Genomic DNA, 26,844 nt, shown 5'->3' on the forward strand with positions numbered 1-26,844 from the left:
GATCCGATCGAGGCCGTCCGCTTCTAATCCGATGGTCCACAGCGGCCGATACTCTTTCGGCCTGGATTTTTGTTAAAGAGCCCCTCAACTCTTTATATATAGGACCCGCGGTCCTAAAGCGTATTTTCAGAATACGTTTTCTTTTTCCGCAAACGTAAATAGCTCTGCTTAAATTCAAATTACGTTTTCAGTATTTACTAAATTGCCACTAGATTTGTTTAGCTCATAAAATATTCATGTTAATTCCGTTTTGATCCCTTCGAATTGCGTTAGGTTCGTATTAATGAGCCCTACATGTTAGTAACACTGTTTTCTTAGTTTGAAACCTTTTAATTTCGTGATCCTATTTAATTAATTATTTATCTATAGGAAATCTTAGAAAAATCATAACTTCTACGTTTTAATTCCAATTTTCGTGAACTTTACGTTTGTGTTATCGTAGTGCTGCGTAGAATATTTTGATAAACTTTTATATTTGTTTTACCACTGTTTGGTGTATTGTTCTAATTATAGCTTGTTTGTTTCGTGTATGTTTGTCTTTGGATGTTTGTGTGTGGTTGATCGATGATCGAGTTTAGACGGAGAGCAGTTTTTGGTGATCAAGATCAGAGCTTGGACAACTAGTAAGACCAGTAGAGTTAGCAAGATCAGCAAGAGCAATTGGATGAAGGCAAGTATAATTGGGGATTATCCTTGCTACCTATACACAATTAATACAATATATATCATATGCATGTGTCCACCTTGATGACCTTAGCAAAATCATAGATGATTGTTATCCTGAATTCCTTGTTACCTATTTTGGATATGCATTTGGGTAGTTCTTGCTAGTGTTTGAATATAATCTATGATCTCGTAACATGAATGTTTGGATATACAATAAACAATAAAATAAGCTTTCTAGCAACTTGAATATAAAGGGTGGAAAGAACTCTGGCTTTTGCTGTATTGATCTTGACCCTCCATAAGGACTTATCCTTTGGCAAAAGCTGGGACAACTCGTACAACCATGAGGGCTATATGGCTCTGGCTTTAGTCAAGTATGAGTAACTTTTCTAGCTCGTTAGCGGTTACCCGTTGTGGCGCAATTGGGGAATAGCAGACCGTGGATTCCTGCGGGTGAATCACATGGACTGACTAATGAAACCAAGCGGCCCTAACTTGTTAGACGAACCTTTGAAAGACTTCATAGTGATCCCTGCCGACCTTCCTTGGTAGTGGGTTAAGAGGTCGACGGGCCTCAGACGAAAGGGTAAATCATGACTCATGGGTAAAGATGTACAACCTCTGCAGAGTGTTAAATCTGGTATACTAGCCGTGCCCACGGATACGGGCGGCCCGAAAAACTGACGGAATAGATGGACACTGATGAACATGATTAATAATGATAAATGATGGTTTATTATGTTGTTTATATGTATTATTCATAATTCTTGTATACAATTGATCATGTGGTTATGGGATTAATTATACTACCTTGATATTTGCTATCCAATGATTAATATGCTATCTATATATAAAAGCTAAATGCAGTTAAACCAGTGTCAGCTTATTTGAGCCTCATGAACCCCTGGTTATACTTGTTGAGTACGATATGTGCTCACTCTTGCAATTTTCCTCACACCTCAGGAGAAGTTTTGGGCTTGTGATCAACCAGTCAGTTTGATCCTGTGGAGAGGAGTTAATACCCGATGTTTTGAGTTGTCTATCCGTTGTTTGCTATCAAAGGTTATCTCTTTTATATTATGTACGTTATATAATTTATGCATTGTCTTTTGATATTACCCTTATTTGTAGCTATATGTGAGATTTGGCTTCTAAGGCTCACATATGGTGCATATCTGGTTTTGTTCTTAAAATCGGGTATTAGAGTAACTAGGCTTAAAAGATTCGTCTCGCGATTTTCAACCAAACTGTGTAATTAGTTTATTTTTTTATGTATATTTAATGTTCCATGCATGTGTCTAAAGATTCGATGGGATGGATGAAAAATTTTTGTGTGGGAAACTAAATAGGGCCTTAGGCCTTGTTTAGTTCCAAAATTTTTTGGGAAAATCGACACGGTAGCACTTTCGTTTGTATTTGACAAATATTGTCCAATTATGGACTAACTAGGCTCAAAAGATTCATCTCGTTAATTCCGATCAAACTGTACAATTAGATTTTATTTTCGCCTATATTTATTACTCCATGCATATGTCTAAAGTTTCGATGTGACGAGGAATCTGAATTCCCCGTCACATCGAATCTTTGGTCGCATGCATGGAGCATTAAATATAAACGAAAATAAAAACTAATTGCACAGTTTACCTGTAATTTGTGAGATGAATCTTTTGAGCCTAGTTACTCCGTGATTGGACAATGTTTGTCAAATAAAAACGAAATGCTACAGTACCAAAAACGAAAAATTTTGCCAACTAAACAAGGCTTCCAAATTTTTTGGCAAAATGAGCACCGTAGCAATTTCGTTTGTATTTGACAAATATTGTTCAATCATGGACTAACTAGGCTCAAAAGATTCGTCTCGTCAATTCCGACTAAACTGTGCAATTAGTTTTTATTTTTATCTATATTTAATACTCCATGCGTACGTCTAAAGATTCGATGTGACCGAAAATCTAAAAAATTTTGCAAAATTTTTGGGAACTAAACAAGGCCTTAGTTCCTAAACAGAAAAATTTCGCGACACTGTAGCACTTTCGTTTGTTTGTGATAATTATTGTCCAACCATGGACTAATGAGACTCAAAAGATTTATCTCGTCAATTCCGACCAAACTATGCAATTAGTTTTTATTTTCGTCTATATTTAATACTCCATGCATGCGTCTAAAGATTCGATGTGTCAGGGAAACTTGAAAAATTTTAGGTTTTGGGTGGAAGTAAACAAGGCTTTGGCAAAAATTATTGGTTTCGTCTACTGTAGCACTTTCGTTTGTATTTGATAAATATTATCCAATTATGAAGTAACTACGCTTAAAAGATTCGTCTCGCAAATTACAGGCAAACTGTATAATTAGTTTTTGTTTTCATCTATACTTAATACTTCATGCATGTGCCGTAAGATTCAATGTGACAGATAATCTTGAAATTTTGTAGGTAATTTTTGGGAATTAAACAAGGCCTTAGAGTGCCAATGCAGATGAAGCCGCTATAAGTGGGGGAGTAGATGAAGCTACAAATATGTGGTTGATTATTCAATTTAATTACTTACTTATAGTTAATTAGTCATAGAGTTTGATTACTGATTGTCTGAGGAGACATCATGCATCATGCTATAAGTGGGGGAGTTTAATTACTAAATGAGAGAAAACTGACATCATTGCTTCGTGTTGGCCTTGTTTAGTTGGGAAAATTTTTTTGGTTTTGGCTACTGTAGTTTTTTCGTTTGTATTTGTCAAATATTATCCAATTATAGATTAACTAGGCTCAAAAGATTCGTCTCAAATTACAGATAAACTGTATAATTAGGTATTTCTTTTATTTATATTTAATATTCCATGCATATGTCCAAAAATTCGATGTTGTGAGGAATATTGAAAAATTTTGAGAACTAAACAAGGTCTAAATGCGTGTGATAATGCTTGACATATGAGGCGGCAATGCGGCATCATGCATTCATGCTGCTATACAGTAAATAGCAACGCAGCTCCGGACGGCAACAAGGCTTTTTATCTGTAATCTGCGATTGGAATTGCTTTCTGCTTTTGCTTAAAAAATTTCAGTAGGGGCCAACGCCCCTCCTGTTCCTAAAAAAAACGAGGCTGACCGCCATCACCAAATACGACCAAGCTCCCGCAGCGTGTAGACGGCGAGTGGCCACCGTGCAGCTCTGCAACGACCAGACCTAACTCAGCTTCGAGCTTCCAGTCCATCATTCTTCGATTTCCCACGGGAACCATTTCTTCGGCGTCGATGTGGGGAGGCGCGCGCATGCGAAGTGGCCCAGCATCAAGGCCTTGTTTAGTTCCCACCTAAAGCCAAAAAGTTTTCAAAATTTTCTGTCACATCGAATCTTGTGGCACATGTATAAAATATTAAATATAAACGAAAATAAAAACTAATTACACTGTTTGTCTGTAAATCACGAGACGAATCTTTTGATCCTAGTTAGTCCATGATTAAACAATATTTACTACAAACAAACGAAAGTGTTACAGTAGCGAAATCTAAAACCATTTCGCATCTAAACATGGCCCAACACCATGACCGCGTCGACATGGAGGCGCATGGGAGTTGGCTAATAATATATTACGGTGCAGCACCTGGCCATGCGTGCAACATCGTCGCCTATTGGAGAGTTGAGTGTGTCTACGGAATTGTTTGGCACAGCTCAACTTCACTAGTAAAGCTGTTTTTTAAGAAAATAACTTCATAAGTGATTTACTAGATGAAGCTGAGCTGTTTTGGAGAAAGTGTTTGGCAAAATAGCTTCACCAACTACTTCATGTATAGTTGAGAGAGAGAAATGAGGGAGAAGCTGCAATAAGCTGCTTTTTTCCAGCTTCATCCCAACTTATGTCTTTGTGAGAGGAGGGGAAAAACAGCTTCACTCATGAAGCTGTTTTGAAAATAAGTGTTTGACAAAAAAAAACAGCTCATGAAGCTGTTGTGAGCTGTACTAAACAGGCCCTACATGTGTCTACATGGTTTCAATTATTATGCTTAGCAGCGGTGTCGAGAGCTAGGTGGTGGCAGACCTCGGCACGATGCTAAAATCCTATGCATTCTAAAATCGTATAAGTGTCATGTAAAGCTATGTCATCTCCTATCTCCTTCTCCTACAAATAAAAACATGGACTTTTTCTTGGTGCGGCATTTGGTTTCGTCCGTCTGCCCGTCCTGCGTCCGCGGCGCCTCCCCAACATCCAAACTTGGAATAGCCTGAAAACCGGCATCCCTCCCCGATCCCCTCCCACATTCCTATCTTGACCTTGAGCAGAGACCTCCGATCCCCTCCCCCTTTCCACCGTGAACAGAGACCGGAGACGCCGTAGGCAACACCTTCCGCCAAGCGCAGCAGAGTCGAATCCGAGCCGCCGTCCGCCTCGTGAGATCGACTGGCGCGAGCAGAGACCGGAGCAGCCGGTCAGCCGCCGTCCGCCGCGAAGACTGCTCGCCCGGCGCGACCAGAGACCAGAGCCGCCGTCCGCCGCGAAGACCGGCCGCTGCTCGCCGTCCGCGAGACCGGCCGCTGTACGCCGCGAGCCGGTCGCGGTCCACCGAGAAGCCGCCGTACGCCGCGAAGACAGGCCGCCGCGAGACCGACGTCCGTCCGTGCAGGACCGGCCGCCGTACGCCGCGAGACCGGCCGCTGCGCGCCGATCACCGTCTGCTGCGTGTCCACGCGAGACCGGCCGTCGCGCGCCGTCCTCGAGCTCCGTCCGCGCGCTGTCCTCGACAGCTCCGTCCTCGAGCGCTGTCCGCGTTCGTTCCTGTCCGCGCGAGCCCTGTCCTGAACATCAAGCTCCGTCGTGCGCATTGAAGTAAGTTTTGGTTTACTACCCAGTCTTCCTTCATCCAAATACAGCCATTTTTCTTCACAAATGACAGAGATTGCAGCAAGTAATCTGACATGGAAATCTATCACAATTGCAGATATGCATGAATGATACAGCGTTGAGAACGGCCCGGGTTTAGTTCTTGATAGACATTGAAGTTTGAAGCTAATTAGGACCACGAGTTTATTTCTACTTGCGAACTTGAACTGGCTGTTTGCCTCCTGCTGGTTCGACCATAAGTGTCGTCATGCATTTGCCATTCACATGTTTTGTTCTCAAGTTTTTAGAATTTTTGGCTCCATCTCTCTCTCAAGATGAGTTAGTTTGATGTTGCTATGGACAATCCATCTGATGGTACCTGCCCAATTGCTAGACAAGTAGAGGCTGTGATTGGTGCCAACTGGTTGCTATTCAGTTGAGGCCAGTTTACAAACCTGAAACCTTGTCCTGAACATCAAGATATATATAGGGCCTATAAATAGGACAACTGCAGGTGACATATATTAAGATCGAGTTTTCTCCTGAGATGCCGGCAACGGTGGACGGAAGCCTCATCGGAGGGGAGGCAGAGTGAGAGTGTGAGATAGAGTGAGTGTGGTTGGGATCAGAAAGGGGTGGATAAGGTTGCTTTTCTAGCTTTTATTTTTTTATTGAGGCCTCTATTCATCTTAATAATGATCAGTGGGTCAATGTAGAGATTAGATAATAGTCTAAAGACATTTCAAATATAATTTTTGTTTATGATAATTAATATTACTTTAACCTTAAATATTAATAATTTGTTTATATATATAGGGCCTATAAATAGGATAACTGCAGGTGACATATATTAAGATCGAGTTTTCTCCTGAGATTGTTTTGATTTTATGTTATAACTTAAACACTCTCCATGATTGTTTTGATTTTTCTCCAGGGATTATTACATTTTAATTGTTCGTAAATCATGCCTTTATTGATCTTGTGCATGCTGGAGCTTTGGCCAGCAGATGGCAGAACAGTAGGTATAGAAATATACTCTATTTAATTATTCTTTGCAATATTATATAGAATTTGTTCATGATTCAAATTATGTGTTTTTCAGCTTTCTAGATTTTTTATTGATGGATCCCTTTCCATATTATTTACCTGTTGCAGGGGTTATACTGCTAGGAGCAAGAACGCCGCAATAGTTGGTATGGTTGTGGCGCTTCCACCGCCCACAGGTGTGTAATTGTTTCAAAGACCACATTTCAATTAAACATCACTGCAATGGAAAAAGCCGAGTTCAACCTCAGTTTGCACTAGCACTTCTCATATGATCATCACAACATCAGGAAGCTTTTGGTTTTGTCAGATAGAGAGAGTGATGTATGTATAAATGTCCTTGTTAACGAAAAACATTTACTTCTTTGTAATATTGCTTGACAACTGAACGTGCTTGCGTCATAGTCCGAATGCAATAATCCCAACCCCTGCCATGTGATTTGCTGGCTTAGGCCAACAGCCCAGTTGTGTCTATGGGACGTCATGTTCTTTATGACTATGTTAATTTCATAAACTTTATGGGTTACTTTTAATGCTATGCCTAATTTATCTATATAACACTAATTTATAAGCCATGAATTATAGACATATCTTAATAAAGATTTAGGTTATTTTCAGCGTATTTAGGACAGTCAAGATGATTGAAATGTTATTTAGGACAACACCTGCAAATACTGAGCCTTAATGCGACTACTGCAAGCACGCAGGCGGAATTAGTTTGTTTCTAAACTGATAGTGTGCAGTGCGCAGTGTGCTTATTTTGATATTCACACTCCATCTTTTTCTGAGTAAAACATTTGTTACCTTTCCAAGTCTCAAGTTCTATCATGATAAGTTAGCTTGTATTCAGTAATAGATGAAAGATACATGTGTTCCTTTATTTATCAGTTAGCCTCTATATTTAAATGTCTTCTACATGTATCTTTAATATTAATTATGTGTTTAGTCTAATTGCGTGTATAAAAAATTACTGAGTTACTATGTGATGACGTAATGGCAATTCATGATGAAGCAATGTTGAAGTAAGCTACATGCTTATTTTAATTACTTTATTTACTAATGATAGTGTGCTCTCTTATATGACGGAAATAATCATCAATCTCTAATGCTTTTGAAGGAAGCCTTGGGTCAAAGGTTTTTATCCCTCTATGATTGCTCTAAGTGTCTAGGATCTACAAGAGTTGTTAATGAGCAATCGAGACATCTCTCAGAAGTGTTTCGAATTAGGTGTTCGTTTTCAAGCGTCTCGAGAGTACAATATAATGAAAAAAATATAATAATATTAGGAAGCATCACATGGACCTGAGATTTTGCGTAAGTATAATTTTGTATGAAGTCCAACTTCAACACAAGACAAGTTAAATGCTATATTATATATTTTATTGATGGTTTCCTATATACTATTCTAATCGTTACTGTGTTTGCAGTTTCTTTTGCCATGGCTATCCTTTCGAAAATATATCCTTTATGTTTTCGATCAGCGAAAAAAATGCTTATCATGATTGACCCTAGACCTGTTGAAGAGTGGTGTAAAGACACACCAGCGCTTATGTATGCCAAATACACTCTTGAATTTAGCTACAACTACACGGCCGCAGTAAATAAACATATTCCTAGATGGGATGAGGATGTTTTCAAATGGAAATTTAAACGGGCAGAAAACATTACAAAGGACATAGATGGGTAACTAACTCAAAATCACCGTCGCTTACAATAACAAATACCTGTGATTTAACTATTTCTATATCTTGCTGATCGTGAATCTTGATACAGGTACTTAAGTGGATTTCTCATCCTACAGTATATGTCTACATGGAATAGACCACAAGGCACGCACATTTATACCGTGAGTATAACACTTTGTCTAAGATTTTGTGAAAGTTTTTTCACAAAAACGTAGTATTACCCATGCGACACACAATAAAATTTACATATATATACTCAAATGTGTGATAGGATGGCACAGAGATGCGGCGGAACTTATTTGTGGATTTACTAGCGCACGAAAGAAATGGATATCGAAGATTTCTGCCTACCGATATTAAACATTATCTTAATCGTATCACGGAAAGGTCTATAAAGTAGAATTTGTGATCCTATAACGTCGTGCTCTCCGTGACCGTGTTTGATTTTACAAACTTTGTTTCTTTAAGTTAAATGTAACTTTATAGTTGGTATTTAAGTTTTATTATAATATTATTATCTTATTGTGCGATCTATGTATTTTAAATAAAAAATGTTAGCTATCCCGTAGCAACACACGGACACGCTACCTAGTTAACTATAAAAGTTTGCATTATTAAATAAGTTGATTTAGAGTTAGTAACTACCTTATACCATTGCAGATGTCCTATAGAGTTTGTTAGGTTCAACAAAAAAAAATACGAGTTACGAAAAAGCTACTGTTATTCTATAAAAAACTATCGTGATCTAATTTATGCTGCTAAAAAATTATAAATTGTTTGGTTAAGGCATTGTTTGGATCCACATTATATTATAGCAAAGCTAATATTATGGCACTTTAGATCCAAAATATTTTTGAATTTTGACACTTTAGCACTTTTGTTTTTATTTGACAAACATTGTCCAATTATGGAGTAATTAGCCTTAAAAAATTCGTCTCGTGATTTACAGACAAACTGTGCAATTAGTTTTTTTTTGCATCTATATTTAATGCTCCATACATGTACCTTGGTTTTTTAGGTGAACTAAACAAGGCATTAGTATTAGTAGATCCAAAGAGTCATGCTAATAAATTTCTTAATTATTAGACGGAGGACTGCTAGTAGGTTTAGAGTTGCTAGTATATGCCAATACTCTCTCCGTTCATTTATCTTCACAGTTTTAGCCTTTGGCACAATGACCAAAGAGCAGAGTAAAAGCACTCGCTTTACATTTAATTATTTCAGGTTTTGTGCACATGAGAAGTCACAAGCAAGGAACAACCAATAAACGACAGATAGGCAATAAAAATAGGCAAGTTGTAACTAATGAGCAGCAAAGGGAAATAAATATAGGCAAGTCCCAAGCTAATATGAAGGAGATTTTTGAATTTATTTTTGCTTAGATTAAGAAGATAAATGAACGAAGGGAGTAAAGTTCATATACACCTTTAACTCACTATCCAACTGGAGGATCTAAATTAGTAGCAACTATTAGCTACCTATTTTTTGTACTAATAGATCCAAACATGTTCTAAAATAACTACAAATTTTATTCTCTCTTTGTCGGTTTCGAAATGGTTGTAAAATCTCTCTCTATTTTACTCATTTGAAAAAGGCTAAAAGCCAAAAGTAGGGTACACAAAAACAGCTCCTAGAAAATCAATGAAAATAGTTGTTTATATAAAAACAACTCCTAGAAAATCGATGAACCGCTTAGTTTTATGAGAACCAGAATAAATTTTTATTTTTCCAATATTACCCCCTGGTTAAAGAGCTGTGGACAGGTCCAGGGGCTCCTATATCCCACGACATCAGAGATTCAAAAGCCAGCCGACATGCGACCGCCTCTAGACCAAGGGAATAAGAGAGCGATTGGCATGGCATGTGAAAATCCCAGTTTGATTTTAGATAATTGATGAAATCTATGTGTATTAATATTTGTCATGAGTGAAATATAAGGATAGGTTGGTACACACCAAGTGATGGAGCTAGATGATGGTCACGGTGATAGAGGTGACCAAAAGATGATATTCAAGTACTCCAACTTGGAAAAAAAGAAAGAGAAAAATAAAATAAGCTCAAGGCAAAGGTATTTTTATTAGGGCCATTTTATTTTACCACTCAAGACACCTAGCGGATGTGAGTGGATTTAGGATAGATAATCGTACTATAAAGAGGGGAAATCTTTAATTGTAATGGTTATCTAGTGCCACTAAGTGTGAGTCTCATTTGCATATACGGATATACCTAGTGCTTAGTGACGTGGTGAGTTGCATGAGCAAGCCTATAAAAATAATTGTGAAATGCTAACACACATGCACATGGTGGTGTACACTTGGTGGTGTTGGCACATTTGCAAAGGAGAAGGTGTTGGAGTTGATTTTGATCAACTTAGAGAAGGGAGAGGCTTTTCGATGTTCTCCGGACATTAGGATGACTTTTAGATTGAAATGCTGCTTTGATCTATTTTGACTTGGATTAAGTATCCATATGGATTGTATAGCCCTCTGAGTAAGCTTTCCGAAATGTCCAAGATCATTGAATTCGGAGTTCGGAGCTAGAAGTTAGCATCCTAACAAGTTTTGAGATGGTGCTGAGAATATAGGACCGGAAGTTCCGGTGGAAGTTTCGGTGGAGGAAGTTCCGGTTGGGCTGTGAGAGACTGAGAGGTGCGTTCGCGTTTGAGAAAACACTTCCGGCGTTTGACCGGAAGTTCCGGTCCATGACCAGAAGTTCCGGTCCATGAACGGAAGTCCGCATAGGAACCTTTGCGCATGTCGTCACGTGTTAGGATTCATTTCCGATCTTTGACCGGAAGTTTTGGTGGAAGTTCCGGTGGGTCCGAGCCTCCACAACGGTCAGATCTGCTTAGTCTCCAATGGTCAGATCTGCTTGGATCGAGTCTCCAACGGTCAGATATGCTTGGACCGGAAGTTCTGGTCCCAGGCACTGGAACTTCCGGTGCCACACTATAAGTACTCGTTTCCTTCGTTTCTGACGGGGCAACTCGAATAGAACACATTTTTTGACTTCCGGTGGCTCTTCTAAAGAGTAGAGAAAGCTCTCCCTTCCTCCTCTCTCACTCTCTAAGATTTGTGCTCCATTCAAGTGAGAGATTGAGCTCAAGTGACAGATCTGAGAGCTTCAAGAGCATCTCCTTCCTCTCCTCTCCATCTCCATAGCTTGGTGCTCATTGGTGAGAGGATTTGGGGAAACCCTAGTGTTGTGCTTTTGTGATTTCATTCTTGTGGCACTAGGTGGTGATTGCAATTGTAGATTTATTATTACTTTTGGTGATTGCCGTCACCTAGACGGTTGTGGATTTGTTGATTAGTGAGGGGATTTGGTGATTGTGTCCACCCCTAATTAAGGTGATATTTGTGAGGGGTTCTTGGGCTTATTCCCCAGCGGAATGCCAAAAGCCACTCTAGTGGATTGCTCGTGTCAATGAGTTACCTCACTTGTGGGTCGGTTCTTGCGGTGTCCTAGTGAGGATGAGGTTCGTGCTACACCTCTTAGCCGCCGAACCACCAAGTGTCGGTCGACACAACGGGGACGTAGCGTGCCGGCAAGCACGTGAACCTCGGGAGAAAAAATCGGTGTCTTAATTGTGTTTGATTGACATTCTCCCGGTGATTAATTGTTCATATATTGGTGATTGGTTCATCTCCCACACAGTGGTATAAATATCTCATCATCTTCATTTACTTACCGCAAAGTAGTGTAATTAGTCTAGTTGCTTACTTTGTCTTGTGTAGCATAGTTCTCTAGTGTAGCGTGTAGTGTCATAGCTCTTGTGTGCCCAGTGTTCATATCAACTAGAATTGTTGGATAGGTGGCTTGAAATCACCCTATTAGAGCTAGAGCAAAAAGCTTCGCTTTGTTATTTACTAATCTCTTGCTCTAGTGAGTTTGTAGAATTTTTAAATAGGCTATTCACCCCCCCTCTAGTCATATTAGGACCTTTCAGCATGACAGACTCACTAGCGGTATTTAGCCTGGCCATGCAGAACGCTTCGAAGTCACAATGTGCATCTTGAGCCAATGACTCCTACTACCAAACCCTTCGATAGGGGTAGGGCATCAAGCGACGTGTTGGCACTGAGCCGAGACATTTGACCTACTGCAGGTTGGGTAAGTGGAGCGCTTCACGTTGGCTCAAAGCCGAACGTACTTCGAAGGACAGATTGGGTCTCTACTCATGCTTGACCAGAATGCGCGTGTGAGGGGACGAAGGGACAACAATGGGCTCAATCGCACAATAGTTGAAGCAGTGATGACCTACACTAACGGTAACAGTGGCGCCCGTGAGCTTGACCATGACAATTGTAGTATGATAGCTAGGAGATCTGACACGGTTTTGCATGTGTCCAACGAGCGAAAGGGCTAGAAAAGCTGAGATGAAGCACAAGGCGAGGAACAATGACAGTAGTGGAAGCTTGGTGAACGGTAATGATGGTGGCGAGCACTAGAGCAGAGATAGAGTAGAGGCATAAATGCTAGGCGTGGTAGTGAGAGCTCAGTGATTGAGAATAATGGTGGTGATAAGTTGAAGCAAAGAAGGCACAGATGCCATGTGTTGAGGGGTGGACAGGTGGCAACACAGACAGGGGATAAATATGAGACTCCAATTTTTATACCATGCTAGTTGCTGACTCCACATGCCATGTCAAATGTAAGAGATAAACAAATATTATTGACCTGCGGTAACCAATTAAACAATTTATGGTCGCCGAAGTTCAATCCAAAGGCTAAACAAGAGATATGGACATGCAATGAATGGACCTAACCAAAATCCCTGCATAAGTTAATGGGTGTTTGTTGCATTTATCTAAAAAAACAATAGTTTATTATTTTATTTAGCGTTTTCTATTTAAAACCTAAACTAAATTTTGGGGTGTGACATGAAGCAAGGGTCGTTGGGGGAGGGGATAGAGCGAGCTTGGATGGACATGTTTGCCCGACATCCACGGAAGTGACGCAAGTCTGACTAGCGGAGCAAGTGGACCATATGCCCACATGGATGAAGCAAACTTAGCTAGCAGAGTGTCATAGCTAAGCACGTGTGCCCAATGACATTAAGACTTGAGAGATACCTATCATTTGAGAGGTTTATCTCCTCTTAGAGATCGTCTCATCCTTTATGTGCCGAAATTAGAGAGATATCTCACCTTGTTCTAGTGTCATCTAACCAAACATATGACTATTTGGGTAGTAGAAATAAGAACACACTGATTTTTTAGATGGTCGATTAAATAATTTTGGTATAGCTAAAGGGTGTTACGTGGAACTTAGGGATGCATTATTGCAGAAAAGCAAAAGTATCCCAACTTTTCTTAAAATAATAATTCAGGTCAAAACTTTAGGGTTTTCAAAAATACTAGTAACCCTAAATAGGAGGTAGGTTAAATGAATTCGTCCAAATTCAAACAATCATAGAAGAACGCACCAGACATTCCCACCACGAAACATTCTAATCCCCCACCTGGAAAGTACGCCGCCTTGCCTTTTCTTTCATAAAACAATACATAAAACTACTCTGACCAGGGACTAAATCACCAAACCAAAAAAAAAAAAAAGCCGAAAGCCAAATCGAAAACAAATACCAAGACAGCGAGGAAAACAAAAATTAATTAAAAAGAAAAGCTCCTCCCATCCGTGAACAAACACCGCGAAGCGAGAGGGCAGATGGAGGCATAGCACTCTTACCTAGTTTCCTCCTCGACCCCCACCTCCGTCCTCTTCGATCCCGTCCACCCCCCGCGCCCCGGCGCCCCTCCTCGCCGGCGGGCTTGCTGGGTCCCGCGCTCCTCCTCCCCCTCCTCGCCGGCTGTGCTGGCTGGGGCGGCGGCGGCGGCGGAGGGAACTCGGTAAGGCGGAGGGAAGGGGAGGTTTGAGGCAGAGCGCCAGAGCGGAGTGGCAGCGGCGATGCCGTCGCACGCGGATCTGGACCGTCAGATCTCGCAGCTGCGGGATTGCAAGTTCCTGCCGGAGGCGGAGGTCAAGGCGCTATGCGAGCAGGCCAAGGCGATCCTCATGGAGGAGTGGAACGTGCAGCCCGTGCGCTGCCCCGTCACTGTCTGCGGCGACATCCACGGCCAGTTCTACGACCTCATCGAGCTCTTCCGCATCGGCGGCAACGCGCCCGACACCAACTACCTCTTTATGGGCGACTACGTCGGTCAGTCCGCCCTGCCTATCCTAGTTCCTCACCACTCGTTCTTGGCTCCGGTCGATCTGTTGATTTGCATGGTGGTTCGATCTGGTTCTCTGGAGACTGTTATTAGTTGGGAGTATTAATTTCAATAGATCGTGCTTCGGAACTGAGTTGCTCAAGCTGATTATGGATAAATGGATGGGGTTATTGATGCTACATGGATTGTTCAAGCTGATTTTGGCTTACTCACTGTTGCTTCATAGATAAAAAAAATATCTTTCAAGCGTTATCATGTTATGGATTAGTCCATTTGGTATCTGTTAAGTGACTTAAAAAACTTCTGCAGATTAGCAATTAGAGAGTTTCTGGTTACTGTGTATAAGAAGTTCAAAGCGTGGATCTTTTTAATTTTATGGCATAGATGTGTGTTCTCTACTTTTTTTTTCTTTTCGAAAGAGATGTGTGTTCACTACTGATTGTACACTACACTGTTGCTCACACTGATTGTACACGTAAAGCATTCTTGAATAGCTATGATGAATTCACAAGAGCCTTGTCTTCAAAACATGCTTGTTATGTCTGCAATTTCTATGGACCTAGGTCACTACTCACTAGCATGAGCATATGGGCATACACACAAACAGGACGTGATTCAATTAAGCTTTCCTGTAATTTTTTATGTGTTGCATCCTAGTTCTGTGCAATGTTAGACGTGTTTCAGGAAATGTTATCTTTCCAGTTAACCTGTCAAGGTACTAGGGAAGCTTCCTGTCTTTATATCTAAACTTTATATTGCTTTTGATAATTTTATTTGTTTCCATACCACTGTTGAGTTGACTATGGGTTTTTTCTGCAGACCGTGGCTACTACTCAGTGGAGACGGTGTCGTTGTTAGTGGCTTTAAAAGTACGTTATAGAGACAGAATCACAATATTGAGAGGAAATCATGAGAGCAGACAAATAACTCAAGTGTGAGTTCCTATTCCTTCAGCTGAACTCTACAGCAGTACAGAAATTACTAATTTCAGTATAAGAATTTTTTTTATCGCAGTCACTGAAAACATGAGAGCATTATTTAAGTAATTTTCCCTTAAATTATTACTACCTCTGTTCCAAATTTTTAGATGTTCTGACTTTTCTAGATACATTGCTTTCACTATCTATATTTTTTCCCACCACGGACGAACCAAATTTCATTACTTGTAAGCAACGAAATTACTGAACCAGATTGGTCTGAACACAGAGGGTTCGACCAACTGGCAGACGTTACCCAGAAGCTTGCCGAACCAGCTAAACCGGATGGTCCACAAGACAGAAGTTAAACTAAAAACGTAAACAAACTTATTAACTCGAACTGTTATGTGCCCATAAGGGCAATTGCAGCTATGTAGATATAGTGTATATCTGTGTGCATAGCAAAAACTATGTATCTAGAAAAGTCAACATGTCTTACAATTTGGAACGGAGGGAGTAAATTCGAAATGGGTATTAGTGAATTCGACAACGGACTTAAAATTTAAAGAGTTCTGTTGTCAAGTGAATTAGGGAAATTGTTCTCTGTTTCCCAGTCATATCGTTACTTCTTCGCAATACTCAGGTTCCTAAAGCATTTATGCCTTGTTTACTAAGCATTTCAGCCTTGTTTACTTCAATTTCCATTAACGATGTGTGTCTAAGATAAACTATACATTACTTCCGTGTTAAATCCTTCAACGGCATCAGACATAATAACTGGACTACATATGTGAGTAACTGCTGTGAAATCAAATCAAAATTTTGTATTATTTTCTTGAGCATCTTATTGGTTTTGTTATAGCAGAAAGGGGTCTAATGAGCTCCGTAATCTAGATTCAGCTTCAGAAAGTAATAAGCTGATACTGAAGTTGGCTACACAAGCTTCTTTCTCTCTATCTTGATTCTTCAGAATTGGATTTTAACATAGCTTGCACTCTGCCTCTATCCACAATTTAGATGAGTGAATGTTGATTTGAGATGGAAAAATTTTCTAGACTACAGTAGATTCAAATGTGGATAACTGACAGGATATAGAATTCCGAACCTGCAGCTGCAGATCACTGGGTCTTGTTTCCTAACTGTAGGATATAGTGCATGTTTATCAGACCTAGGCTTAAACCCTTGACAACATTCCCCACATAAGGTGAAGGATCTCTCTCGTACACATTCTTATGTATCCTTCCAACCCACGCCCCTGTTCGCATGCCTGTCAGTCCTTAAATCCAGGGGCGAAGCTAGAACGAATTGGATGGGGGTGCCTCTCTCTTATAGGTTTGAAAATTTAATCCACAACAATGGTGAAAATGTGTTCCTAGTAGTGGTTTTTCAAATTTTTGTGGGTGCCTGGGCACCCGCAAGCTACTACGTAGCTTCGCCCCTGCTTAAATCTTCAAACCAGTATCAAGATTTTAAAAAAATGTGAATTGAATTATTCTGCTAGCGCATTTAGATTTCTTTGGAAAAATAAATAAAACCCAATATAGATTTTCTGTTCCACAGTTTCAACAACCAAATCAACTGCATAATGTTCTGGTTAGTTTATTTAACAATTATTTGATATTAATTTGTTGACCTCTTTGTGGAAGGAGAGTGTGTCAGCACGTCTTATAGACACAATCTAGTTTCTCTGTGGGATGTTTAATGGACTAATCAAGTATCGATGCTGGGAAACGATGTTTTGGGTTTGGGTCATGGTATCACATGCTTACTACTGAAACCATTATTACCTCAGTGTATATAAAGCAGACAGAACTCTGAAGTTTACTTACAATAAACAACAATACAACACACTTTTGCCATGAGGCATACATTGGCTCAACTGTTTTGTTGCATTGGTCTACATTGTGATATGCAACTGTACAAACGCACCCAAAGTGCTAGGGTGCTCTTTACATCAAATGTTTGGATACAGGTATGGCTTCTATGATGAATGCTTGCGGAAATATGGAAATGCAAATGTGTGGAAGTACTTTACAGACTTGTTTGATTATTTGCCTCTCACAGCTCTTATAGAAAACCAGGTTTGTTCTATGGTTATGTACTTATGTTGTAGTACATTGGTATGAATTTGTGATTCTGTTCTGTACCTGACAAGCTGAAAAATCCATTTTGCAGATCTTCTGCCTACATGGTGGTCTGTCTCCATCACTGGATACATTGGATAATATCCGTGCTCTTGATCGCATACAAGAGGTTGGCAACAAATTTTCCATCATTTCTGTGAACTAGTTACTAATTATGGATAATTTATACACGCCAAATTTTGAGCTGTAGACTATTCTGTGCACATGTTTCTTGTGAATCACTGAATTGGGGTTAAGGATCCCATTTCTTTTGAGATATCTACATTGTTTGCTGAAGTCTGCATAGACATAACAGGTCTGGTTGTCAAGACATAGATAGTTCCGTTTATAAATATATCTGTTAGGTAGTAGGTTAGTAAGGAAGCAGAGTGCATGCAGAATCCCCTTATGTCTTATTGGTTAACTTGTGAGATTGAATCTTTTGTTTTGCATCTGCATGGACCAGAACACATTCATGTCTGATTGTGAGAAGAACCTTAGAAACTATGAGTCCAGATTTCAGAATTATCTGTTCACCTTGTTGCAGTTGGGGGCTTCCTATTCTGACCTGATGATACTCTGCAAGGAAAAACAGGAGCGATTGGATCCAGTTTCCAACTTTGCATGATACTTTACTTCCTAGCTTAGTTGCATCCAGAAAGAGATTTAAGGGCTGTTTGGTTGCCTGGCTTAGATTTTGGACCAGCTAGGGATAGCCAGGCTAGGTAGAGAAGAGGCCAAGAGGGGGCTTTGTTTGGTTGCATGGCTGTAGAAGCCTACAATATTTCAGCTTTCAGTTTCTTGATTGACACTGATGTTCTTAAATGATTTACACATGATCTCTCAATTAGGCTTTAAGGTATAAATGTCATAGTTCTTGTATATAATATTTTGTTGATTATGCCTTTTTTTCCTTGATTAATGTTTTCTCTGTTATTTAAAATGGCTGTAGGTTCCCCATGAAGGACCTATGTGTGATCTTTTGTGGTCTGACCCGGATGACCGATGTGGGTGGGGAATTTCACCAAGGGGTGCTGGATACACATTTGGCCAAGATATTGCACAACAATTCAACCATACAAATGGGCTAAGTCTTATTTCAAGGGCTCATCAACTTGTAATGGAAGGGTTCAATTGGTGCCAGGTTAGTATCCAGCATGTTTGATTCTACCCATTGTTTTTTTTTAAAAAAAATCAGAGTTCTGTTTACCAAACTGCTATGGCATTTTTATTAAGTATGTGAACCCATTCCTGCAGAAGTTTCTGAGGATACTAATTATCAATAAGAATTTCTGTTGCTATATATAAGGAACTTTGATCCTAATACAGTAATATACTAATATGCCATCCATTTGGAAGCGAAATCACCACTAGACCCTCCTATTCCCTGGTGGTCCCTTTGGTATGCCTGAAGGTTCAGAAGTTGGATTCAACTCCAGGGCCCTGCACCTGTCCTATGGCTTGCTCTGCCTTCCCTATGGTGATGGCTGCTGTTCTTGCTAGAAGAGTTAAAACTCTGCTTGCAGTTGTATAGATGAGATGCAGGCACATTGTAGGCTGCTTGAGATTCTGGGCTGAAGCACATCAGCAAAGTGATGTCAAATGCAGAGGCAAGGGTAGCCGCTGAGGTGGGGCTGTCACTAGCAATTTCCCATGGGTAGCTGGCTGCTGCATGATCTTAAGGGCTTGTTTGGCAGGGCTCCCAGAGCAGCTTCCTGGATAAATCTAGGAGCTCTGCCAAATAGTTTTTACCGAGAAGTTATTCAATGCTGATTCTGTGAATTGATTCTCTGAAATGAGCTATGGGGATAGGAGCTGAAAAAAGTAGTTTTTTTTTTCCTGATTCACTCCACAGTCTCACTAAACTCAATATAAGCATATAGTTTATCATATAAAAACATTCCCAGTCAGAGAATCACTTCTCTCAGAGAATTAGCTTCCACAGAGAATCTGGAGCAGGAGGAGCTCTACCAAACATGCACTAAATCACTCTTTCCCAATCTCCAATCCTAAGGTGCATAAGTTGGGTTTGACTAGTCCAGTTGCATTCATGCGGTTGTAGGTACATCAACTCTTCACATGTGATACCGTTTACATTAAAAACCAAACAAAGATCGCAATCACCCATTCCAGCTCTGATTACAGTGTCATTTGATTCCATTTCCATTTACATGACTTAACATCACCATACACCATCTTAGTGGCCAAAGTTTTAGCAGTTAGATTGCATGGTTTCTAAGCATAATTTATTCACTAACGGAGGACAATTATTCCCCGAAAGAAAAGATTGATGAAGTGTTTATTTATGAGAAGACATAGATCACTCCATTACATAAGATATAGCTTGCTCAGAAACAATGATTTATCCCATGTATCAGAAAAGTGATAAGGAACAATTCATTAAGCGTTTGATTGGTTGCTTGCACTAGTCTTAACATGCATTAGGCTTTACGCGGCACAACCCAATCCAGCACAACCTATGCAATATGTTAGGGTGTGATTGGTTGCTTGCATTAGCCTTCTTAGTCTGCATTACAGCTTATGCAATGCAACCCAAGACAGTGTGTTTGGTTGCTTACATTCTGTTGTAGATAGTTGTCTCTATGCTCGAGTAAAGGTTTCATGTTTTCAATAGAGGTAGGGAAGGCAGCAATATTATTTTTGTATGTCCATTGATTTGTGCTGCATTTCTTAGTACCACCAAATCTGCTGTGCAAGGGCCGCATAATAGTCTTTGGGCAACCAAACACAGGTTGACTGCATTGCACTAGCCTAGATACAGGCTAATCCAAGCAGACTAGGCACATCCGTTTTCTCTTACATATTATCTGAATTGTGTGTTTCTCCTTCCATCACAGGCTAGGCAAACCACTGCTTACTAAATTGAATAGAATCTTGAGTTTTTTTGTATTGTGTGATGCAGGATAAGAACGTTGTGACTGTGTTCAGCGCGCCTAACTACTGCTACCGATGTGGGAACATGGCTGCCATCCTTGAAATTGGTGAGAACATGGATCAGAACTTCCTCCAATTCGACCCAGCTCCGCGGCAAATCGAGCCAGACATGACGCGCAAGACCCCAGACTACTTTTTGTAATAAGCATGTTGGCTTCTTTTAACTTCTCTACCGCAGCGCCTGCGCCTGTAGATCTCCTTAGAAAATGTGTTCCCTCTAGCCGCTTTGTACCCCCCCTCATTCTTTGGTGTGGAGATTTTGTTGCCGCTTCTCAGAACATAGAGGATGTTGAAAGTACATGGCATTGGGTTTTCCTTTTTTTCCCCTCTTGTACCTCCATTTTGTATGATTCAGAGACAAAAGAGAAGAGAAGCTGCAATAGAATTGTCTCGAAATATCTTCTGTTTTGCCCAGAAGAACATAAGATGTGGCTCAAAAAAAGGAAAAAGAAAAAGAGAAGAGACGAGGAAAATATGCAGGAAATGGACCTGATGTTCCGTTGTGTCTGTGCATTGTGATGCTTTGTTGGGTGAGATTTTTCATTGCTGTTTGACTCGGATCTGAAGCAACATGGTCGTTCAGCCTACATCAGCTCACTGTCGAATGTTGCCCAGGCCGTCAAGATGGTTTCACTTTTATGTGTCGACAATTCGACATCGTTGTACACTAGACTTTTGCAATGCTTTCTAATGGGACATCATTGTATGAGGTCAGTCACCACGCCGCGCCAATGCAAACTGATTTATTGTGAGAGAAAAATACCGTTGAATGACCGGCAGATTTAGCTGATAAGGCTAAATAAAAAGGTGGGTCATCCTTTTCAACAGGAAGCCAGGAACTGACCAACGCCGGCGTGGAGTTCAGCAGGCAGCTGGCAAGTGACGGTGGAACTGCGGAAGTCATGGAAGGGGCAGAGAGTGTCATGATAAGCTACAAACCATTCCAGCTTTTGTCACTTTTTTTTTCCTCGGCTAAAGTAAACAAGGTACAAACATTTGAGACTTGAACAATGCCTCATACCCCACCTGCACCATGTTTTCTTGAGCAGAGCCGCTGGTTTCTGATGAAGCTGCGTGGAAAGTTCAGAAACGTCCAACGGAGTCCAGATTAGTCGCTTTTCTGTCTGTCACGAGCTGCTGTTGTCTAGTGGTGGGTACCGGCCCGGGATTAGGCGGACACTGGTCAAGAATAGACTCGACGAACTTATCTAGGGAGACGCGGCGTGTTGACCTGCTGAGAGCATGGCATGTACAACCCACAAATAGGAGTCCGTCTCTAAGCACATCAAATTTATCATAGAGACAGATATAAAGACATGCCATACAACCCAAAGACAGAAATCGTTTTCTAAGCTATTAATGCTTTGTATGTAGCTAGGATTAATTATGAATAATTTTTTGTATATCATTGTGTGGCTATTTGATAGAAACAGATCAAGCATAGATAAGATGAACATAATCTAATTATTTTTTAAAAAATTACCAATACAAATCATATATATATATATATATATATATATATATATATATATATATATATATATATATATATATATATATATATATATATATATATATATATATATATATATATATATATATATATATATATATATATATATATATATATATATATATATATATATATATATATATATATATATATATATATATATATATATATATATATATATATATATATATATATATATATATATATATATATAATTGCATTCTTTTTTGGCCACCTCTGTGGCGCCCGCGATCCGCAGCCCGTGCCTCCACTTCCGCCGGCCGTGACTCTGATATTTGGCCCCCTCTGTGGCGCCCGCGATCCATCGATCAATTTTGGAGCCATCAGATATGCGCGTGCACGAGATCAATCCATCCGTCGTCGACTGCCAGAGGCGACGCGTACAGCAGTGCTGAAGCCGTCGACTGACCTTGGAGCACGAGCGGCCCCCATCGTCTCATGAGGCGACGCAAGCCCCGTCTCCAAGCTTGGTCAGGGTGTTTTTCGCAAAATCTTCATCGTAGAGATGGAGTGAAGAGTCCCGTTGTACATGCCCTAAAGATGTTGATGCAAGTAAAATAAGTACTCATAACAAGTTTAACGACACAACTGATTAGCTTCTTTTTCTTCTTCTCTAATTTTTATATAATAATTGATCTGCTCCATGAAGCACAAGAGGTTACATCATATTAGGTATCCTCCATAAAATACTTGCGCAAAAGTTCGCATGAGTAGCAGCAGCGTATTAGGATCTAGAGCAAGATTTCCAACCCACCATTTCACCGGCACCTCATGCTATTGTTTATATTTAGCCATAAACAAAAGTAAAAAAATAAATAGATAGAATAAAAATTATTGTAAACTCTATTATTTATAGCCAAACCAGTTCAGCCCACTTTAATAGGACCCAAACCAAACTGGACCAACAGCCTTTTCAGCCTGTTTCAATCCAAACCAATACAGCCCAAAAGTAAAACCAAACCAAAAAACCCGGTTTTAACCCAAACCTTTAAGCAAGGGTGGTACATCTTAGATGTAAAGCTAAATTGTAGAGCAGTTCATGTGCAATTTTTTATGATTTTAGAGAACTCATCTACTATAGTTTAACCTTGAACTAATTTTGGGGTGGTTCATGGACCACAAATGTTCACCTAGCTAGCTCTGCCTATAATGGGTAGGCGTGTAACCATAACATATATCACCACGATCCTAAATTTTCTCTTTTTCCAAAGCAACCCATGTGAGGGCACATACCAAACTCCAAACCTAACCTTCGCAGGAGTCCATGGATAATAATGCATTGCAAGATGCACCCTGGATCATATGCACACTTCCCACCATTTTTCAGATAACCCTGATTCTGCGCCTGCTTCTCCTAACCAATATTCATCTGCTTCCACGCAATTGATCATTAACAGCTGCAGCATCTACCATGAACGAGAGCTCAGCCAGTCTTCTCCTCCTCACGTTGATTCATCTGCTTTCGCTTGTCACAGCCTATGATTTCCTGTCAGCGGCTTCTTCTCTCTCTGTAGAGCACAGCTCTGATGTGCTCCACTCGCCAGATAGCACTTTCACCTGCGGCTTCTACAGCATCTCTCCCAATGCCTCCACCTTCTCCATCTGGTTCTCCAGATCATCCAAAAGAACCATCATCTGGAGTGCGAATCCTCTCCACCCTGTGTACACCTGGGGATCCAAAGTTGAGTTAGATGTCGACGGGAGCATGGTTCTAAAAGATTACAATGGCCAGATTGTGTGGACCAACAATGTGAGTGCTTCGGATGCTGGACATGATGTTCGAGCTCGGCTATTGGACACTGGGAACTTCATTGTGACGGGCAAAGATGGTGCCATCCTGTGGCAAAGCTTTGATTCTCCTACTGATACCTTGCTACCCACTCAGATAATTACTGCTCCTACAAAGCTGGTCTCTACTAACAGGTTACTTGTTCCTGGCCACTACAGCTTCCATTTTGACGATCAGTACCTTCTTTCTCTGTTTGATGACGAGAAAAATATTTCTTTTATCTATTGGCCAAATCCAAGTAGGACTATCTGGGAGAAGCTTAGAGTGCCATTCAATAGCAGTACATCTGGGGCTTTTGATACCTGGGGACATTTCCTTGGAAGTGACAATACAACCTTCACAGCTGCTGACTGGGGTCCTGGGATCATGAGGCGGCTAACACTGGATTATGATGGCAACCTCAGATTATACAGTCTGAATATGGCAGACAGATCATGGTCAGTCACATGGATGGCATTTCCTCAGCTCTGCAAAGTACGCGGTCTGTGTGGTGAAAACGGAATATGTGTGTATACGCCTGTGCCAGCTTGTGCGTGTGCCCCTGGTTTTGAAGTCATCGACCCAAGTGAGCGGACCAAAGGCTGCAGACCAAAGACCAATATCAGTTGTGATGTGCAGATGGTGAAATTTGCTAAGCTACCCCACACTGATTTCTTCGGGTATGATATGACTGTCCATCATCCTGTTTCTCTTGATTTTTGTAAGAACAAATGCTTGAATGATTGCAACTGTAAGGGTTTTGCATACTGGGAAGGAACTGGTGATTGCTACCCAAAGTCTGTTCTTCTTGGTGGTGTAACCCTGCATAACCTTGGTAGTACTGGTACCATGTACATCAAGATTCCTAAGGGGTTAGAAGTGTTGGAGGCCTCAATTCCGCAATCACAACCTTTTGGTCCCAAGTATGGTCCTGACTGTAGTACAACAAACAAATACTTCATAGCAGATTTTCTGGATATGCTTAAGAGAGATCAGAGTGAATCAAAGTATCTGTACTTCTATGGATTCTTATCAGCAATATTTCTGGCAGAGCTAATGTTTGTTGTATTGGGATGGTTTATTTTGAGGAGGGAGTGCAGGGAATTGAGAGGAGTATGGCCAGCTGAGCCTGGATATGAAATGATAACTAATCATTTTCGCAGGTACACATACAGAGAGTTGGTGTCGGTGACCAGAAAGTTTAAGGATGAACTTGGAAGGGGTGCATCAGGCATTGTATACAAAGGTGTCTTGAAAGACAACAGGACAGTAGCTGTGAAAAAGTTAGGAGAAATAGACCAAAGTGAAGAAGAATTCCAGCATGAACTGAGTGTTATTAGCAGGATTTACCATATGAATCTAGTCAGAGTTTGGGGATTCTGTTCTGACGGCCCACACAGGATATTGGTTTCTGAATGTTTTGAGAATGGCTCATTGGATAAAATCTTATTTGGTAGCAAGGGTTCCAAAATTATACTTGGATGGAAGCAAAGATTTGATATTGCGGTAGGGGTGGCTAGAGGATTGGCGTATCTTCACCATGAGTGTTCAGAGTGGGTCATCCACTGCGACATGAAGCCTGAAAACATACTGCTGGATGAGAACTTGGTGCCAAAGATTGCAGACTTTGGCCTTGCGAAGCTCCTGAACAGAGGTGGATCTAACATAAATGTTTCAAAGATCCAAGGAACTAGAGGTTATTTAGCACCTGAATGGGTTTCTAGTCTCCCGATTACAGCAAAGGTTGATGTCTACAGCTTTGGAGTGGTGCTACTGGAACTAGTGTTGGGAGAACGTGTCTCAAACATGGAAAATAATGAGGATGTGGAAGCGGAGATGGTCCTTGGAAGGGTATCAAGGCTGCTCAAAGAAAAGTTGCAGTTAGATGATATTGAGCTATCATGGATCGCTGACTTCGTTGACGCTAGACTGAATGGTGAATTCAACAATTTGCAAGCAAGAACAATGATGAGGTTGGCCATTTCATGCCTGGAGGAAGATAGAGACAGAAGACCAACCATGGAAAATGTGGTTCAGATACTTGTTTTGGTAGAAGATGTCAGTGGCCCAAATGTAATGGCAAGAGTCATCTAAAAGTCCGCGTCCATATGGTTCTTTTGTACTGGAGGGTCATCAAATACTTACAGATAGAAGAAAAGATGCGCCAATTGTAACACATCTGCAATATCCATGCAAAGTTTTCTTGTAATCTTGCAAGTTAAATCAGCAGGAAAACATTGTTACTGAAATAGAATCGAATCTTATGAAGATTGTTCCATCAGAGCGCAGAAACCTTTGCAGCTAACAATTGTTAACAACCTTAAAAATCTAAAATGACAATAACAACAACAGTGACTTTTTGTCCCAAGCAAGTTGGAGGTAGGCACAAATAATCGGCGGATCATATTTGGGCTAGAGTGGAAGTTTCAGGCATCACAGATGAGCAAACAAAGATGTAAGAAGACAGAAAAAGCATCGCATATACATAAACTATTGGGGCTGGTTGTTGTGTTAGGCTGCTCGGTGGGATCGGAAACAATAGCCAGGGAAACAAACCAGTCTTATGTTATGTGTCCAACCAACATATGATCGATCAGGTGAATAGTATACATTCTTTGCCACCAATTTGGTTGGGGAGATTACGAGGGCACATCAATCTAACAAGTAGAGCCCTTGTACACCTGCAAAGGGGGGAAATGTAACTGCTGGTATTCTTACCTGTGCGGTCCAAGTGGACCCTCTACCAAACTGATGCGCCGTAGGGAGGCGCAGCGCGCGGCCAGCTGCTCCGGCCGTCCGGCGGCCCCGCCCTCTGTACGAAGCGCGACTGGGTGGCGGCAGCTGTACGACAGAGCGGCAAAGCTCACGAGTGGACAGTGAACGGAGCGGGCCACGGCAGCGGCGCCAGATGGGCCTTTTGGCTCGATAATTCTGAGCTTTTTACGCTGGGCTGCAAGGATGGCCCACACCACTTTGAGTGAAGAGTGTGCCGTTTCTCACACACCAGACTAGATCATAGACAGTCGTCTCATATTTGCTCCAAATTTGTCCTAATGATAACGACGAAGGGGTTATCACGCACGTCTCCCTGAAACTTATCTCTTGTATTTGGCATAGCTCTACCAATAACTTTATAAGTTTTTTCTTTTTTATCAAATACCTATTTC

General features: G+C 40.7%; 3 protein-coding genes across 6 annotated transcripts; all 3 read left to right on the forward strand.

Moving 5' to 3' along the window:
* Nucleotides 5,603-8,729, forward strand: LOC110431432. Of its 4 annotated transcripts, none has more exons than XR_002448918.1 (6): nt 5,603-6,500; nt 6,634-6,701; nt 7,640-7,836; nt 7,950-8,205; nt 8,296-8,368; nt 8,479-8,729. XR_002448918.1 is itself a non-coding variant. In XM_021450559.1 (6 exons), exons 3-6 carry the CDS (start codon nt 6,674-6,676, stop codon nt 8,605-8,607), a joined length of 486 nt encoding a protein of 161 aa, XP_021306234.1. In that variant the 5' UTR covers nt 5,603-6,122; nt 6,413-6,500; nt 6,634-6,673; the 3' UTR covers nt 8,608-8,729. The 4 variants fall into 4 exon arrangements, 2 of the variants coding, with proteins under 2 accessions (XP_021306234.1, XP_021306233.1); XM_021450559.1 differs by lacking the exon at nt 7,640-7,836 and having other exon boundaries at nt 5,603-6,122; nt 6,413-6,500; XM_021450558.1 differs by lacking the exon at nt 7,640-7,836.
* Nucleotides 13,825-20,800, forward strand: LOC8065034 (serine/threonine-protein phosphatase PP2A-1 catalytic subunit). Its single transcript, XM_002437148.2, has 6 exons — nt 13,825-14,367; nt 15,200-15,314; nt 17,270-17,378; nt 17,473-17,550; nt 18,373-18,564; nt 20,344-20,800. Exons 1-6 carry the CDS (start codon nt 14,115-14,117, stop codon nt 20,515-20,517), a joined length of 921 nt encoding a protein of 306 aa, XP_002437193.1. The 5' UTR covers nt 13,825-14,114; the 3' UTR covers nt 20,518-20,800.
* LOC8079310 (putative receptor protein kinase ZmPK1) lies at nt 22,634-26,561 on the forward strand. Its single transcript, XM_002437149.2, has one exon. It carries the CDS (start codon nt 23,321-23,323, stop codon nt 25,769-25,771), a length of 2,451 nt encoding a protein of 816 aa, XP_002437194.1. The 5' UTR covers nt 22,634-23,320; the 3' UTR covers nt 25,772-26,561.

Source organism: Sorghum bicolor, chromosome 10, assembly GCF_000003195.3.
Source record: "Sorghum bicolor cultivar BTx623 chromosome 10, Sorghum_bicolor_NCBIv3, whole genome shotgun sequence".
Taxonomy (NCBI): domain Eukaryota; kingdom Viridiplantae; phylum Streptophyta; class Magnoliopsida; order Poales; family Poaceae; genus Sorghum; species Sorghum bicolor.